Here is a 17143-nt window from a genome sequence, read left to right on the forward strand (position 1 = left end):
CATAGGAATCGATATGAAGGAATAAACTAAATTTCAAAAAGTGATTTTGAAAATGTTTTTTTTTCTCAATACATACTTGAGAAATCAAACTAGTGAAAATAGACTGAATGGGTTGGCTCTCATGAAGTTGATTAATTTTTGAAAAAGAAAAACAGAAGACATTTTTTATAATATGTAAATAAAATCAAATGTTCTTGTTCTTTTTTGTTTTTTTATATGGTTAAATATATATTTTATAATAAATATGATTATGGTTATGTCAAGTACTTTTATTCGCTTCATTTTCTTGAACCAGTGCATATACAGAGAATGAGTTTGATATTTTTGCTATACCATGTACATGTAGGCACAATCCAAACATTCATTTATTTCTATGAAAAAATTCTTATTTCCCCCATTATTCCTTCTGTATACGCCTTTGTCTGAAACCCCCCCCCCTCGAAACTGAAACCTGGCTACGCCCGTGATGAGCATTGAAATTCTATATCACATTCGATGTATTTTTCAGGCAGATCGAAGATCATCACTACCTCAAGTAAATCAAGAATCATGGGTAAGTACGGAATGTGAATATTAATAATGATAATAATATTAAATCGACTTTATTCGACGAATGTACATATATTTGCCCTGAAAAGGCGATGATTAGCTAAAGCTACTCTTAAACTCTCAACTTTCCCATTTCAATAAATAAATAAAAAATAATATAAAAAGAGTTTTTTTCTATAATTTCAACAACATTTATTTGATCATCAGTAAAAGAGAGAAAAAAAACAAAGAATAATACTAAGTTATTCACTATAATATACCATTGGGCTAAAGGCATCATTACTATACGAGTGTATAAGTTGCAAACGATTGCGTAGCACGAGTTGTAAGCACGCATTCGTGTGTTCAATAATATGAAATTAATGAAGCATTATGACAGAACGTTTTAGCTACGACTACTTATAATGAACACAATTTGCTGGAACTGAACTGAAAATTTCTTAGTTGATATCAGTTGTCCTGAGATAATCTAAATAAAGGGTGTTTTTTTTTAGAGCTATAGAACTTTAAATTGCAATGAAACAACGATGGATTATTCGATTGACATGAATTTTATTTATCCGCAAGTTAATCTTGTGGCATTACATTTTAAATATGATTTTTGGCATATGACCGCCACGACTGGCTCGGCAATCTGGACGTCCAATTTTCGATGACTTTTTCCAACATTTGTGGCCGTATATCGGCAATAACACGGCGAATGTTGTCTTCCAAATGGTCGAGGGTTTGTGGCTTATCCGCATAGACCAATGACTTTACATAGCACCTCAGAAAGTAGTCTAGCGGTGTTGAATCACAAGATCTTGGAGGCCAATTCACAGATCCAAAACGTGAAATTAGGCGGTCACCAACGGAGTCTTTCAATAAATCGATTGTGGCACGAGCTGTGTGACATGTTGCGCCGTCTTGTTGGAACCACAGCTCCTGGACATCATGGTTGTTCAATTCAGGAATGAAAAAGTTAGTAATCATGTCTCTATACCGATCACCATTGACTGTAACGTTCTGGTCATCATCGATTTAGAAGAAGTACGGACCAATGATTCCACCAGCCCATAAAGCGCACCAAACAGTCAGTTTTTCTGGATGTAATGGTGTTTCGACATACACTTGAAGATTAGCTTCAATCCAAATGTGGCAGTTTTGTTTGTTGACGTAGTCATTCAAACAGAAGTGCGCTTCATCGCTAATGGACGTATTGCGCGATACGTATTCCGCACAGAACCATTATTTTCGAAACAAAATTGCACTGTTTGCAAGTGTTGTTCAGGCGTGAGTCTATTCGTGATAAATTGCGAAATCAAACTGAGAATAAATCACTTGACAGCTGTTAAATCGGTCGTCATCTTGATCAGAAATGCCAACATAAAGTTATATTACTCGAAAAAAACACCCTATATGTAGGTACAACTGCTTCCTTTTGAAGATATTAGACCACTGATTTTGCTGCATTTGCGTAACCAAATGAAACTCATTACATAACTCAAATTCCATTACGTAACGCATATCTTCGGACAAGAATTCAGACAGACCCAATAACCGACACTGCTTCTTCTATACAGGATGGAAGTCTTTCTGAATCACTAACTTTGACCAAAAAAATGAAATATCCGTCGAAAATTTCACATAAAAGGCATTGTTTACAATCACTAGATGAATGATTAATGATAAATTTCTTTATCCTAGCGCCAGCAAACTGATTCAGAGCCCTGCACTAGTAGATCCAGAGCCTACTCAGAACCCTCAGATCCCCAAGATAAATATAAAATAGTCGGAAGAGGTCGATTAAGCAAGAAGAAAATCAGCGACTTAAAGTTAAATGAGGTGAGTTATCTGTAATTTTCGAATTTTGTGCCGAGAATGGTCTCAAATGATTGGGTTAAACTTCGCATATCCTAATACCAAATGGGCGAAAAAGTCCCAACCCTATTTAAGATACATTGATAAAGTTCGAGGTCAAAATCAATTATGTCTGTTCGTCTTTACGCAATGTATACTGAAAGTAACGAAGATATTGCTAGAAGAATTGAATTTTAAGGTGGAGTTTTCATATCTCGTAATGGCAGGGTGTCCCAATAAAATAGAATCACCCCCGATATTTTTCATATTATGAAATTACCTCTTTCATATTCACTTAGCTGGCGATAAATTCCGCGTACACGTGCTCTAGGAATTTTAACAACATAAATATCGAAAAACTTACAACTTTGTGTCTATTCCTTCACAATAATATATCTTTATGATTTAATTAAACAACCAAAAAAAAATACGAAATAACTAAACTGTACAAATTGAGTAAACGGTTAACAAATTGAATAACTAAATTAACATGAAGACAGACGTCCGTTTCGGAATTTTTGAATTTAATAATACAATTTTTTCTCATCAGTGCCTTATGGTTCAACAAAATTACTGAATTTACCAACTCACCACTTGTATATCTACTTCATAAAATTTTTGTGCCAGTTTGTGTTTGTATGATTACAAATATTGGGACACCGACCAATTTATAGGGGAAAAAGAGATTTATTTCTAACACGATTTTTTTCTCGATGAATCATAAAACTGAATCGATAATTTTTATTTCAGATACGCTGCCAATTTTGTAATGCGTTCTTCAAAATTCACGATAAACCTGAGCATGAGCGATCCTGTGACAATAAAGAAAATCCAGGTAATTTCTAGGAACCATTTCCACTATAGAACAAGAGAATTTTCTGATGGCCATAGCTTCATCCCATCCAGCTAGTTCACATAGTTGTCTCCGATGTTCGATTCCAAAAATTTTCGCGAAGAACCTTCTTTGAAACTACTGAATTATTTCGAATTAAATTGACTCCTTCTGATGGTTCAGCTAGTTTACAATATAATTACCTTGAATTATTTCTGTTGAATTTTATATACTTATTGTTAATGATTGTTAATTATATCAAATGATATTTCAAATAATGTTTGTTGTGATATGTTTGTATTTTTTTTTGTTATAATATTACTGATGATTATTGTTAATGACATCAAGACTGAATATCTAGCAGGTATTAAAATGCAGAAATTAATCGTTGATATTTTACCAACCTCTTTTTCTTTCAATAAATTTCAATTTTTTTTTCTGTGGTAAAATTTCTAAATACATCTTTGTATCAACGAAATAACAAATTTCAATAGAAACAACTATTTCAGTATTAAGAGTCAGTTAAAATAAATATATTTTTCGGTATATCATACAAAAGTCTTACTCTTATATAATTGAAGTAAAATGAATGTGAATAATAAATAAAATAAGAACATAGGAATAACAATGACTGGAAATCAGAAGCTTTAACGTGCTTGTTCAAATAAGGAATATATCATGAAATTTTTTATGTAGATTAATCAAAAAAATACGCCGCATGATTTCATCATGAATTCAAAAGCCAATTCTTCAACTTCCATCACTTCGAATCTATTAAAGACGGAAAAATTTAAGTGAAGTACTGATATATGTCTTGATTACCTACATTATTTTCTGTTATGAAATGCTTCTAAAAAAGGATTGAACGCCATATGGCTGATTTTGAATTGAACAACTTAGAATTTTTAAAATGTTTTTATTCAAGTAATACCAGTTAAATGGTAATACTAATTGTGAGGGGTAATTATTTGAATTAAGCTGCATAACACAAGCTTAGCTTAGGAGTATCATCCAGATAAATCTGTGTAATAATACCTGAATAAATTTGATAATTGCAGTTCCTTGAATAAATTAGACAAAGATTTTTTTACCATCGCAAATATGAAATGTTTCATTCGTTTATTGAAAGGAATAACTCAAGAAGAAAAGAAGTAAATGATTAAAATTAAAACATAAATTACTACAAACAGTGTTCGATGACCATTATGTCTGCAATATATATTTTAAAAGTTTATAATATATTTTATTTCAAGCGTTACCTTGATTCTGATGGCTACTCAAGTGACATATTTTCAGAACGAGTGAAACAAAACTGAACAAAAGATATAGTGTTCCGTTCAAATAAGTAGAGTTATAATAATATCTCAAAAATTGTGGCAGCTGGAAAAAAATTAGTATGTCTATGTAAAAATATCCAGAAATACTCTGTTTAATTTTTTCAATCCATTTCGAAATAGTCGATGTCCTAAAATGGAAAAATTTGAAAATAACTCTGTAGCACGAAAAATATATACTGAGCTGCTAGAGCAAACCTGTTTATGGCATATTAATGGTTTCAAGAAAATTTGGAAAGTGGAAAAGTGGAAAAATAAAACATCAGTAATTGCAATTTCCTATTTTTGAAGAAAGCAAAATGCAACTGAGTGATAAAATTAAACTTCCTCCTCCATCATTCCTATAATTCAGTCAATCTTCTGACTTATCTCATGTCTCTATCTCCCAAAAATTTCTATATACGGGCAACACGCTCTATAGTCTATACACTGTATTGTGAATAAGTGCGAAAAAATAATGTGGGGTTGCTATATAATTTTAGCTCGCAAATGCTTCGTATTACGACGTTTGAAATTTATCTTGAAAACTGTCTATTCATTTATTGCTCTCAAAGTAGCCGAGTTGTTCAATTGAAATTTGGTTTACTTTTTGCACATTTATTGACAAGCCCTCAAGGATCTCTTTTTTTCAAAGAAAAAATATTACGCAATAAGATATTTCAAGCTGAAAATATTTTATGAATTCCTAGTTCCATTTGTCCAAAAAATATCTCATACTAGGCTGAAGGACCTCAGGTCGATGGCCATCAATAAAACTCCCTCTCTCACTCATGTCTTTTTTCGTATAGGGCACCGTTTTTATTGAAAAAATGAAACATCTCAACATGTATTTTTCTATTCTTGATTGAATTATTAATTAATTTAAATTGAAATTCAAAATGAGTTTTATTTTGAAATATCTCAATGACGGAGCAATTTTTTCTATCAAAATTTAAGAACAATAAAAATATAGTATGTTTCTTCAAAATACTTCAACACCCCGTATCTTGAAATACAAAGTATTGGCGAAAAAAAGTTAGATATATAGAAATTCAGGATTTCCTGAATTATACATAAAAATGCTAAGCCTCTCCAAACCTTGGATAGACTTCAATAAAATAGAATATGAATAGAAAAGAAGTAATGCTAAGAATTCAAAACTTCTTTCACGACTCTAATGCGACAACATCCCTGGAAAGCTACTTCTTGGATAGTTAAAAATTTTTTCATGCCAATACTTCATATTTCATTGTCTTAAATTGATATTCGATCGGTTATATTCACGGGTCATATGAAATATTTTTTTTATCCATACAGTAGCATACAAGTTTCAAAAAATCTTGTCAGACAACGTTTATTTCTTATCTCGTGCAAGTTTTTCATCTAGTCTGATGCTTTTAGAGAGTAGTTCACTCCTTTCCGTTGAAGGAAAACAATGAATATTTGATTCAATTATTTTAGTGATTTTAATCCGTTGTTAACGTTCTTGTTAAATTATTGTTTGTGTTTCTGTGTGATTTTAAAGAGGTGATGCATTTTGCAATTTTTATTAGTTTTTTTATTAGGTCAAATTTCCTGACATATTTTTGTAGAATATATTCAGAAAATTTTTGAAAAAGTTCATTGTTGCTCATTGAAAAAAATCGAATATCTCCCTTTTATATTCGTTAAATTATTTCGAATAAGTTTTGAAAGAATGATAATTTCATTGTAATAACACATAGCTACTAAATTAGTAATATTGAGGATTAAATTCAGATATCATAAATTATGCTTTCTTCTACAAAGTTTACCTAATGTTTAAATAGAATAAACAATTATTTTTCAGTTGAAACAACTAACCTAGAAACAGATATCGATCGGCAAATCAACACATTGAAAATAAAAAATTATAATCGAAAATGGTAAGTTAAATTTTTTGCATATTTGGTTTGTACCTACTCAATACTGTCTAATCGATTATTGATTTCAAAAATACCAGTTTTTTCTCTGACTAAACTCTAGTATCTAATGTAAAGTGAGCTCTAGCGAATTGTATCATACCGGCCCAACTAAAGAATAAAAACTTTTTTGAAAGTAAACAGGTGTTCATCTACCCAGATTTTTAATTGCATCATTTCCTTTCAGAATCCCCAGCAAAATAAACCTGTAGAAAAGAAGAAGCTTGCTAGGGTATGTTCAAATAAATATGTGATAAAAAAAACATCGTTTCACAAAACTTTTATTATTGTTGTTGTCATTATCATATGAGATTAGATGTGTTCAGTTACAGTCCACTATATATTTCCAACAACAATCAACAGGTTCATGGGTGGATAAAAGTTTTGTAAAACACACCACTAAGATAAATCAATACACTGAATTGGAGATTACCCGATGATTACATTATAGAATGAACTTTTGCTACTTAATTATTAAAATCATATTCGAAGTTCAGCTTTTCCTATAAATAATCGGGAGGTTTGGTCCTTTTGAAACTAATAATAATTCATTTATTTTATGTATATTATTTCATTGGTTAGTCTGCTTTCAATTCCTTCAATCATCTTCATGTCTTATGTTATTTCCGTAATAACAATGAAAGCTCCCATGAAATGTTCATAGCTTACGTTTTGCCTAGAATCTAAATATTAGCTATAAGCAAATAATTAACCATGGTGTTGAATTTACAGCTTTCCGGTTCTGGTTCAAAATCCAACGAGGGTAAACCAGCTGGACCGACTGATGATTCTGGAAACTCGTCGACTGAAGAAGAAAATGTGAGTAGGTCATATTTGACAGGTTTGTTTTCAATCAAGAAAACCACATCTACTAATTATAGTGTGAATTCTCCTTAATATGTTCACAATAATCGTTTGAAATCCTATTCACTGAAAAGTTCGTGTGAACGACTAAATGAGATGAAAGATAACAAAAAATTATTATAGAAAGTATCAAGCGAATATAGATTATGTCTCAGAGATTAAATATCTGGGTGTTCTATTGGATCCGCAATTGAGTTTTTCTCTGCACATTGACTATACATATGTGCAGGAAATTAGGGAAGAAGAATTCATTTTTTGCTCGTATTTCTGCCTTTTTGTCGGAGTGAACCAGGAGACAGGTCTTCAATACAATCATTATGCCCCATTTTAATTATTGTTCTGCACTGCTGATATCATGTACACAAGGAGATATAAGTAGACTTCAAGTTCAACAGAATAAATCCATGAGAATAATCCTAAGATGTAGTAAGCTCACAACTGTAGTAGTCATGCATAATTAATTGAACTGGTTACCTGTGGAAAAAATATCAAGAAGGCCAATCTAACCCTAATTCACAAGATAGAGCATGATCTTGTATAGTTTATTCAAAGTCACTTGAACTATTCCATAAAAACTCTTGGCCATAGATGTCCCTTTGAAGTGGATACCGCGATCTACAAAATACCGGGGTTTATCTAAAAGTATTGTTAGGCAATAAATTCACTGGGCTCAGAGGAATTTCTGGAAACTTGGACAAATCTTGTATAATTGAAATATTCATCTTCCTCCAAGTTACTTTGGATATACTATACCACGATATCTGAAAGATTTCTTAGAAAGAAGAGGAAATTTTTATGACTACAATATTAGGTCAGCAAAAAACTTCAATATCTGCACAGTGAGAACAACTTCTTTACAGAAGTCCTTGTTCTATGAGGGTGTTCGTTTGTATAATGGACTCCCAGAAGAAATTAAGACGGTACCATCTTTGGGTGCATTCTGCGGAAGATTGAATGGCCACTTCAGAGAAATGTGACTGATTATATCATTGTTGTGTTGATTTTCTATTTTTTGTACTAGCCAGGTGCTAAATAAATCTTATTATTATTTTTATTAAGTCTTATAATAAACAATATTTTAATTATATTATTTTATATTGCAGAAAGGAACCAGAGGTCTTACAACAGGTCCAACTACTTCCATTCTTAGACAAGCTCTACAAGGTCTCCCCATAAAAACAGAAGAACCAAAAGGGGATGATGAAAAAGTAACTTCTACATCTGATTCATTTGCAAGTATAATTGCGAAAATTTAGTATTTACTGAATTAGGATTTTAACGCCATATTTTAAACTTAAACTGTATTGAAAACCTATCAAATCTGTCTGTCTGTTTTGACTCTTGAACATAAAACAGTTTCGAAAAATGTATAATAACATACATGATGAGGTGAAGTGAATTTTTCATGTTTATATTTCGCAGATCAGGAAGTTGACACTTCAAATTTTTCTTCAGAAGCTTGAATTTCCTGATTATTTTGTAGCAAAAATCAATATGCAAAGAAAAATTCTCTAGATATGAATAAAAACTAGCTCGCAAAAGTCCCATTGTTTTCTACACTTTCTTATGTTTATTTGTTTGTTTTTTGTTTCTCTTGAGAAACTGATCAATATGAAATTAGTTTAGAAATAGTTCTGAATTCAACAGTTGAGAGGATCATTATTTGGAAAAGTAACGACTGTTATGTCTAAGATTCTCCTTTAGGAGTGAATTTCTAAAATAAATTTCGTGATTATTCAAAATCACTGAAAATCGATTTTTGTTTCAGAATACTCAAGGTAAAGGTGTTGTGCCTTCCCCAACAAGGAAAAATATTCCAGCAGCTTTTGCTCTACCATTAAATCCTACTGTAAGTTAAGGTTCATACAATAGGAATTATTTGATTAAAAATTTTTTCAATGGCGACACTTTGTATTATTTTTTACAATTCTTATGTCATTTGTGTTCCATAGGTTAGGTCATTTGATCAAGGATAGATTCACGCTTCAACAACCTTTCAACGTTTAAGTTAATCGATTCATTATTCTTCGTATGCTAGATAAATTTGAAAGTGGTTGCAAGTAAGGCTCAGTATTTGGGTACTCTAGTATCGTGTAAAGAGAACTCACTTTCAAATTTGTCTATAATACGATGAATAGTGATCGATGGAATGACCTATGTCGTCCAAGAATTCTTTTTCAATTTCTGCAGCATGAACAAATGAGTACTGATGTTGGTAAAACAATTTCTAAACGTTGTTAAAGCGTGTATATTTCCATGATTAAACAACATAACCCAATGAATATAAATGACATAATTAATATCAAACAATAATGCAAATTATTGCCATTAAAATTATTTAGGTTATAAAAACATTTGATGCTCATGTCATAAATTTGTTTCAGGAACAGATCGATCTGGCTTCTGGAAATCAAAGTGTAAGTTTTTTTGAACGTATTTTAGCGATTGCAAGAAATCTATCTTTGGACTCCCTACTTCGCGCACTTTTGGAATGTAGATATCGATAACGGAATTCATTTGGCTGTATATGGACGAAAAACAATTTATTGTAATTGAATAAATTTATTTGAATAGCACAAGAGACGTTAGCTTTCCTAGTTGCCTGGAACAAGCCAATGAGATACGACCTCGAAAAAAACCACGAGAAAATAGTCCAAAAATTTATCTTAATTTTCAACAAGAATTCATTACAAAATATTTTTATTTTTTTCTTCACGCCTCAAGGTAATTTGAGTTGAAAGAGAGAATAATGAACTGAAGAGAAAAATTTACGTTCACATCCATAGTAAGTACTCGAAGAGTATGTTTACTTTCGTATGGGGTGTCTTTTAAAAAAACTTTTATGCTTGGTCAGTACCGGGTTTTTCACTATAATTTGACCCCCCCTTTAACTTTGTTACTGAAAGAGGTACAAAAAAATGTTTTCCACAAAAGTTTCACGAAATCGACTAATGTTTTTTAAAATGATTTCACAAAACGAAATATATACAGAGTGGGCCACATATTGATAGCAACTTCATTTTTTCAAATGGAACACCCTGTAAATTTTTCTATATTTGAATAGCTCTTTTTCCCCTGATTTCAAATATATAACATATGTTTGGCCTTTCTCTCTTATTCTGAGTACCACAGAGTTTCAAATTTTAAGAACCGCCTAGCATGCTCAGTAATCAGTTTTCAAGTGGTAGGCTGCGATAACTCAAAATGCTCTTTTTCAATACCCTGTATCTTGAAATACCCTGTATCTTGAAATACGAAGCATTTGCGAAGAAACGTCATTATTTTTGTCATGCAGAATCAACCCCTGAAGTCTATCATACTTATTCATTATTATTATTACATCCTGTATATCTACAAATCGAAATGAAAACTACAAATTCATATAGCTCAATAAAAAAAAATATATCAAGAATTTGAAGAATTTATTGAGTCAGATAAACGTTGCTAATGTTAACATTGATAACGTTACCAACCTCTTAAAACCTTTTTAGAACCTTTCTTGTTATTGCACTGTTTTTGATGATGAATATTTTTTCAGACAATTGAAAATCCTTCTGAACTTGCTGAACTTCCCAGTCCAAGGAACACTGGTGCAAGACCACGTGTTTCACCAAAAAGGAAGCCGGTGAGTTTTTTCAATTTCATATTGTACCAAACCGATGTGAAAGGTTTTTCAATAGGAATTTGAAATGGTTATAAAGGCACCATTGCCTATTATTCATCGACATTTTTTAGGTCATTCGTGTTTTTAAAATGTTTCATCATTTTCAGTGCCCATATTTGTGAGCACCAACTGAAAAAAATTTCAGAAGAATTCATAGTATAGACATTATTGTGTTCATAGAATCACTACTAATATCGTATAGTAGACATATTTTATTTTATGAGTTTTTCTAATAGCTGATATTTTTCAGGGTTCTTGTGCCAACCAAGAAATCGTATCACCCTCAAAGGTAAGATAAATCGATTGAATATTGTAATTCTCAATATCCATAATAAAATGAGATAATTTTGTTAAGTATGTTTATTATTGCAGATTTTAAGAAGAGATCTGAATCAAGAAATTTCGCCATCTTCAAATGAGTTCTGTTCGGTGAGTATGAAGAGACTTTAAATATTTACATTCAATTGTGACATCCTCTTTAAATTTTAATCCTCCATGATTGGTATCTGAAAACAAAATTTTGAAATTTTTTAAAGGACTACAATAATTGAAAGAAATGTCAATCGAAATTTTTTTTTGTGATCATTTCAATGTCAGTATAGTTAAGTTGTTATTGATCATATTCCTCTCACCTTTCGATAATATTTTTCTTCCTCCAGACTGCATCGATAGAACTTGGGAATACCTCTAGTGAAACTGCAAGTACGATGGCAACAGTCATATCTTCGGTGAGTGGAAAATCTTAGACAAATCAAATGAAAATCATAGTAGGAATAGTAAAAGATACTTCTGACGATGAAGCAACCTTCGTTAGGGAGTAAACATGAGTAACTGGGTTTTTTTGAGCGCTCTTTCAACAATATAAAATAATGTATAAAATAATAGTATAAAAATCATCCAATTTGAGTCGAATATACGCGAAATCTACATGAAAATGAACGTCAAAATATAGACAAAAAAGTCCTATTGTGAAATAGCTATAAAAAAGTCTTCACTTCTATAACTCAGTAATTTGGAAAATAGCAGTGAAATTGTAAATGGAAATTCCTTGAATTCTTGCATGATGTGTGTAGAATAAGCTATTCATTTTTTTGTTCCTACTAAACAAATCATTGCCAGCATAGTCTGAAAATCCTTCAATTCATTATAAATTTTTTTATGAAAAGATGTAAACAGGTTAAATTTATTGTGAAAAGATACTAACAGGTTCTCTTTTCCTAGATGGGGCGATTGTGGAATGGATTGGTGAGGACATTCTTTGACATTTTGATTATGAATTGTCTCCATTCGAAGACTTTCACATGAAATTTTTTGCACAATTATATCTCCTCTATTCATTCAACACCCTATATACTTCTATTTTTCTTTCATTTTTGAGGAACCCACTAACGATATAGAAAGAAAGAAGAAAGAAAGATATATATACAAATTCATTAGGATTTTTTTTTCTGACCGAGAATCTACGAGAAAATGATATTTCACTAGATATATTAGGTTAATCGAGCCTTACAAAATCATACCCTCTAACGCTTATTTCAACCCTTGTTCTCTAAACAACAGAGCATGTGCACCCTTAAGATTAGAACTGACTGTAGTTTGAAGTTAGCTAGGTAACAAAATCAAGTAAAATTTTTCATTTGAATTTTTTTTCTTTCCGTATTATAACTTTTCCTTCTTATGAACAGAAGGAGAAAAATCGTGTATAGAGTTCTCTATACGATTTTCTGGAAGTACCAGGTATCAATTTTGATTCAGCATTCTTGGCTAACTATGAAATTTCGTATGAGAGTTATTCGTGATTCTACATCATTCGAAATAATTAACACCTTGTGATTGATAAAGTAGATGGCAGTATCGTCTATGAACTGTAGGAAACCTCATAACTAACCAGTGGTCCAGTGGCGTGTTTACCAATTTAGGAAAGATCTAGTCACGTCACTTTAACAAGTCAATGTTATAAATTATAACGGTACTTAATGAAGATTATGAACTGATCAAAAATATTGCAGGATCCGCGTCACGTGACTATACAGAAGGGTTACCAACGTCGGCCCGCTTCAGCTGATTACGATGCTTTTTCCTACATGTCGTCGAATAAACTTGAGGCCAAAAGATCTAACGATTCTAGCGTCAGGACGGACAAGCTAGGTCCTTTCTCGAAAGACGATCGTTTCAAGCATATGGCCTTGAACCTGGCCGATAAATTCAGGACGATAAACTGTGTAAGCCAGCAGTTTTACGCGGAAATGCTTATCCATATGATTTTGGCCGAAGCATTAGAAGGCACCCTTACCAAACATCATAGATTGCAAGGTTGCATCTATAAGAAGGAATTGGATTAGGTGGATATCAAAATCGTCAACCCCCATCTGGGTGTATCTGTCAATGGTACGTGATCTATGATTTGCGATAACCAACTCTTATTTAGTTGTCATAACCAAAACAACTTTCTGAGATCTAGGCACACCTACAAGAAGAATCTTTTGCTAAAATTTTAGTATGTAACACCTACAAATGGCTTTCTAGGCATCTATAGAATAATATTAAATATGCTGAAGTTGCACCTGAGGTACATAAGATCAATAGTATTTATGATCATGACAGAAATCACAATTTGTTGATATAGGATATAATAGAAAATATGAGGGTTAATGAGCATCCAGCAAATTTGCTGACAATCCATTAAGTTTCTCCTACTTACATATTATACAAACCACTTTCAGACATTTTTAGACCTATACGCTCATGGAAACTTTTTCTCTTGAAACAGTGTCAGGATTGACCTCTTGATCAAAGTTTGCCACTTCCGTTCCAATTGCATTCGTCAATATGTAGAATGTATGAAATATAGGCACTTAAGACGGATTACCACCACATGGTTTTTCGCGTATCACCAAAACTTTGGTACCCACTCATTTCCCCTCTGGCGCTCCTGCAATGACCAAACTTTGTACGGTATACGAAGTTGTACATTCACTTCATCTTATTCCTTTTTTCGAAGCAAATAAGTAGAGGTTAGCACTATATGACGACTTTCACGAAATTATAGTTTTACATGTTCTGTGATGATTTTCGGTAGGTTTTTTTAAAGAATATTTCAAAAATTTATGAGTGCGGTGTACAGAGTACATATCATCAATTTTTTGCCGAAAACGAATAATTGCCAATTTTGTTTCATTCGAAAATTAAAATATATCCTCTATTGCATGTAGATTATTGTTGAAAGAAATTATGTGAAAATCCTTGAAAAATTGGCGATTTGTAAGAAGAAATCTCTAACATCGTTTTGAATTGAGCAGCCACGTGTTGGTATTCCATCTTCATTGGCCATGTGACTATCGATACAATTTTGTTTCTACAATATTGATACTCAAGTTGTTATAAGGTATAATATGCCCCTTAGCTATTTATTATTAACAGTACCTACATCACTTATTGCCTCAAAGCCAATACCATTAGGTATGTTTTTGCCACGATGAACTATATTATTTTATTATATAAGAGTGTAACTTTTTTTTAAATATAGAATTCTATAAATGCCTAGAATCTCTCTTATATAGGTGTGCCTAGTCCTCAGATAATCTCTGTTGTATAGTCTTGAGACCTGAATTTATTCTGTAGCATCTGAGCTTCTGTGTCCTCTGAGTTAATAATTTGATAGTTACAGTAACTGCTTTTTGGTTTTTCTTTCATTATTATTACTTTTATTGAAATTATAATGAGAGCTGAAGCTACCGTTTTTTCCCCGAAATGTTATTTTACAAATCACATTGTGATTCGTGATTTGAAGTTGAAAAAAAATCTACATATACTCAATGACACTAGAATCTGAAAGAATACTTTCCTAGAATTCTAGGTAGGGTAAAAATTGTTGATGCTTTTTACGAAAGCAACTAATGAAATAGGTAAAGATGAAAAGGAAACTTATTTGCATCAAATTATGCTGGCCGAGTCAATTTTTGTTATTATAGATACTGAAAAATAATAACTCGGAGACAGCGACCCTTTACTAATCTTCTTAAAAAATTCAGAGATGAAGAATAGTCTTCAAAGTTGTATTATTACTTGTAGAGCTAACCAAAAAATATTTTAGTCTTCCGGAATGCCTCATTTACACAATTTAATAATTGTTCCTCAGCCTCATTTACATAAACCTCTTTCCTCTAATATTCCTAATATCCCAAATATAAGTATAATTTTGTTGATGAAACTTTCATGAGTATAATAAGTGAAAAAGTTTCATGTGAAACGTCTGTTTCTTATAACCATGCATGAAGAACCCGATTCGCAAAATTTAAAATTGTAATGATTCAACCAGATTCAATTTGAAAATCTTCATGCACAGTTATCAAATGTTATATTACAGACTAGATATTTAATTATTCTTCATTGTAGTTAGAGTTACCTGACCCATTGGTCAAAATTGATGATGATCTACTCAATGGTTACGATGTAAGTTGTAGTTTAATTCCTTAAGACATTTTGAATTTGTCATTATGAAAATTTTGATATAGGTTGTGATGTTCTTACCAGGTACCAGTCTTATCGTACATGCAGGGTGAAATAAGACTGGTACCTGGTAAGAACATCACAAGGTATATTAAAATTCACATATTTTGTTACATTTTTACACATTTTTACACATTTGTATCTTTTTCATTATTTACTTATTATTATTGCTTTCATTCAATTCCATAATATTTTTTCAGGAAGCGCAAAATGATTTAATTTCTATGAGCGTAAGTAAACCTTATATTTTTAAAAAGCATACTGAATAATATTTCGAAATTATGAACTGAAATTAAATATTCGATTTTTCAGGAAATAATTTCTGTCAATTATAACAAGGAATATGATTTCAGTATACCGTCATCTTCAGACGTGAAGGTATGCAGCTTTTTAAACTTAAGTTTTTTTCAATATAAAATAGGGACCTTGACTAAAAAAAAATATTTCATCATGAAGAAGACTACGTCTGATTACTTAACAAATTTCCAACTATTAAGAATATTTTAGGCACCGTCATGTTGGTACGATATAACCTCAAATCTTGAAATTAATGAAAAAATACAGTATATGTACTCATATTAAGTATAATTTTTTTTAGGAGACGATTATTTGGAGTCCATCTATTTATTATGTAGGCGATGGTGGAACAACATTCACATTAGATGAAGTATGTAAAAAATTTCGTGACTGATCTATTTGAAATTTTTTTTTATTATAAACCTGATTACTTACAATATTTTTAAAGAGTTTGAAATATTTTCAGCTGGAGTCGTAAAACATCAATCTTGGATATGTGGAATGTTGTCCAATCTGTATGTTTATTGTTTGAAATTTTTATGAACATTGCTATTTGTTGTCTTTTGAAATGCTTTGTAATTCTGGTTGACTCAATAACTACTTTATATCAGTAATATTTTATAATTGATTCCTAAACTAACTTTTATATAATTTTTTTGTATAGTTTTATATCTACTTATTGCTAATTTTGAATCTAATATAATGAATATCTCCTATGAATGAGTTTTTTTTCAGCAAATTAATTTAAAAACAATTCATCTGTAGATATTTATTGAATTTCAGTGCCATGATTGCATTTCATTTTATCATCACATTTTTGTGGAGAACTTCACTTGAAATCAATAGTAGGAGCTCCATCTCTTGTTTTATGGTAGGTAAACACACTCAGACGTGAATTTTCGCCACCTAGGAAGGGTGAGCCAAACCTCATGACGCCTTTGTATGGAATCCTGTTTCTATACTCTTAAGCTCCATATTTCTGGAACAGATGGCGTTATCATCGCTAATACAATCTGAAAATTTAAAAATGAGAAATATTATGCAAAAAAATACATATTGAGAAATATTGCTAAACCAGTTTGAGACAAATCACTTGAAATAATGCCCTTATGGATTTTGTTTTAATTGAGTATTGATGAAAAAATTCGGTTGATTTGCGGAGATTCATTTTTAAGCACATAAATCGATGTGATCTGAATATAAAAATTTTGCAAAATATAAATTCCTGAATAACTGCCTCATACAGTATAGTTGACGGTTTTTTTTTGTAGTTTTTTTTTTATCGTTCAAAGGCCAAGTGAATTTTGTTCAAGATTTTTTAACTACCTATTATATA

The 17143-nt window shown here is 31.3% G+C and overlaps 2 protein-coding genes across 65 annotated transcripts in view; both read left to right on the forward strand.

Annotated features, from left to right (window-relative positions):
* Positions 1–3619, forward strand: part of LOC123688812 — a 155937-nt gene extending 152318 nt beyond the window's left edge. For all 50 annotated transcript variants that reach the window (XM_045627497.1, XM_045627484.1, XM_045627530.1 and 47 more), the window contains 3 exons: positions 509–553; positions 2236–2373; positions 3139–3619. In XM_045627497.1, coding sequence (XP_045483453.1) covers positions 509–553; positions 2236–2373; positions 3139–3234 — 279 coding nt within the window. In that variant the 3' untranslated portion in view covers positions 3235–3619. The remainder of the gene's footprint in view (positions 1–508; positions 554–2235; positions 2374–3138) is intronic.
* Positions 3620–5883: 2264 nt separating this feature from the next.
* On the forward strand, positions 5884–16523 carry LOC123688581. 15 transcript variants are annotated; one of them, XM_045627162.1, is made up of 17 exons: positions 5884–6060; positions 6362–6437; positions 6661–6705; positions 7206–7292; positions 8441–8545; positions 9106–9186; positions 9722–9754; positions 10876–10962; positions 11252–11290; positions 11374–11430; positions 11661–11729; positions 12223–12246; positions 15397–15453; positions 15711–15740; positions 15823–15888; positions 16109–16177; positions 16274–16523. In XM_045627162.1, exons 2-17 carry the CDS (start codon positions 6435–6437, stop codon positions 16283–16285), a joined length of 864 nt encoding a protein of 287 aa, XP_045483118.1. In that variant the 5' UTR covers positions 5884–6060; positions 6362–6434; the 3' UTR covers positions 16286–16523. The 15 variants fall into 15 exon arrangements, 11 of the variants coding, with proteins under 11 accessions (XP_045483118.1, XP_045483115.1, XP_045483116.1 ...); XM_045627159.1 differs by having other exon boundaries at positions 5902–6060; positions 8441–8569; positions 16256–16523; XM_045627160.1 differs by having other exon boundaries at positions 5902–6060; positions 8441–8569.
* Positions 16524–17143: the final 620 nt, after the last annotated feature.

The sequence above is a fragment of the Harmonia axyridis genome, chromosome 1, assembly GCF_914767665.1.
Source record: "Harmonia axyridis chromosome 1, icHarAxyr1.1, whole genome shotgun sequence".
NCBI classification, from domain to species: domain Eukaryota; kingdom Metazoa; phylum Arthropoda; class Insecta; order Coleoptera; family Coccinellidae; genus Harmonia; species Harmonia axyridis.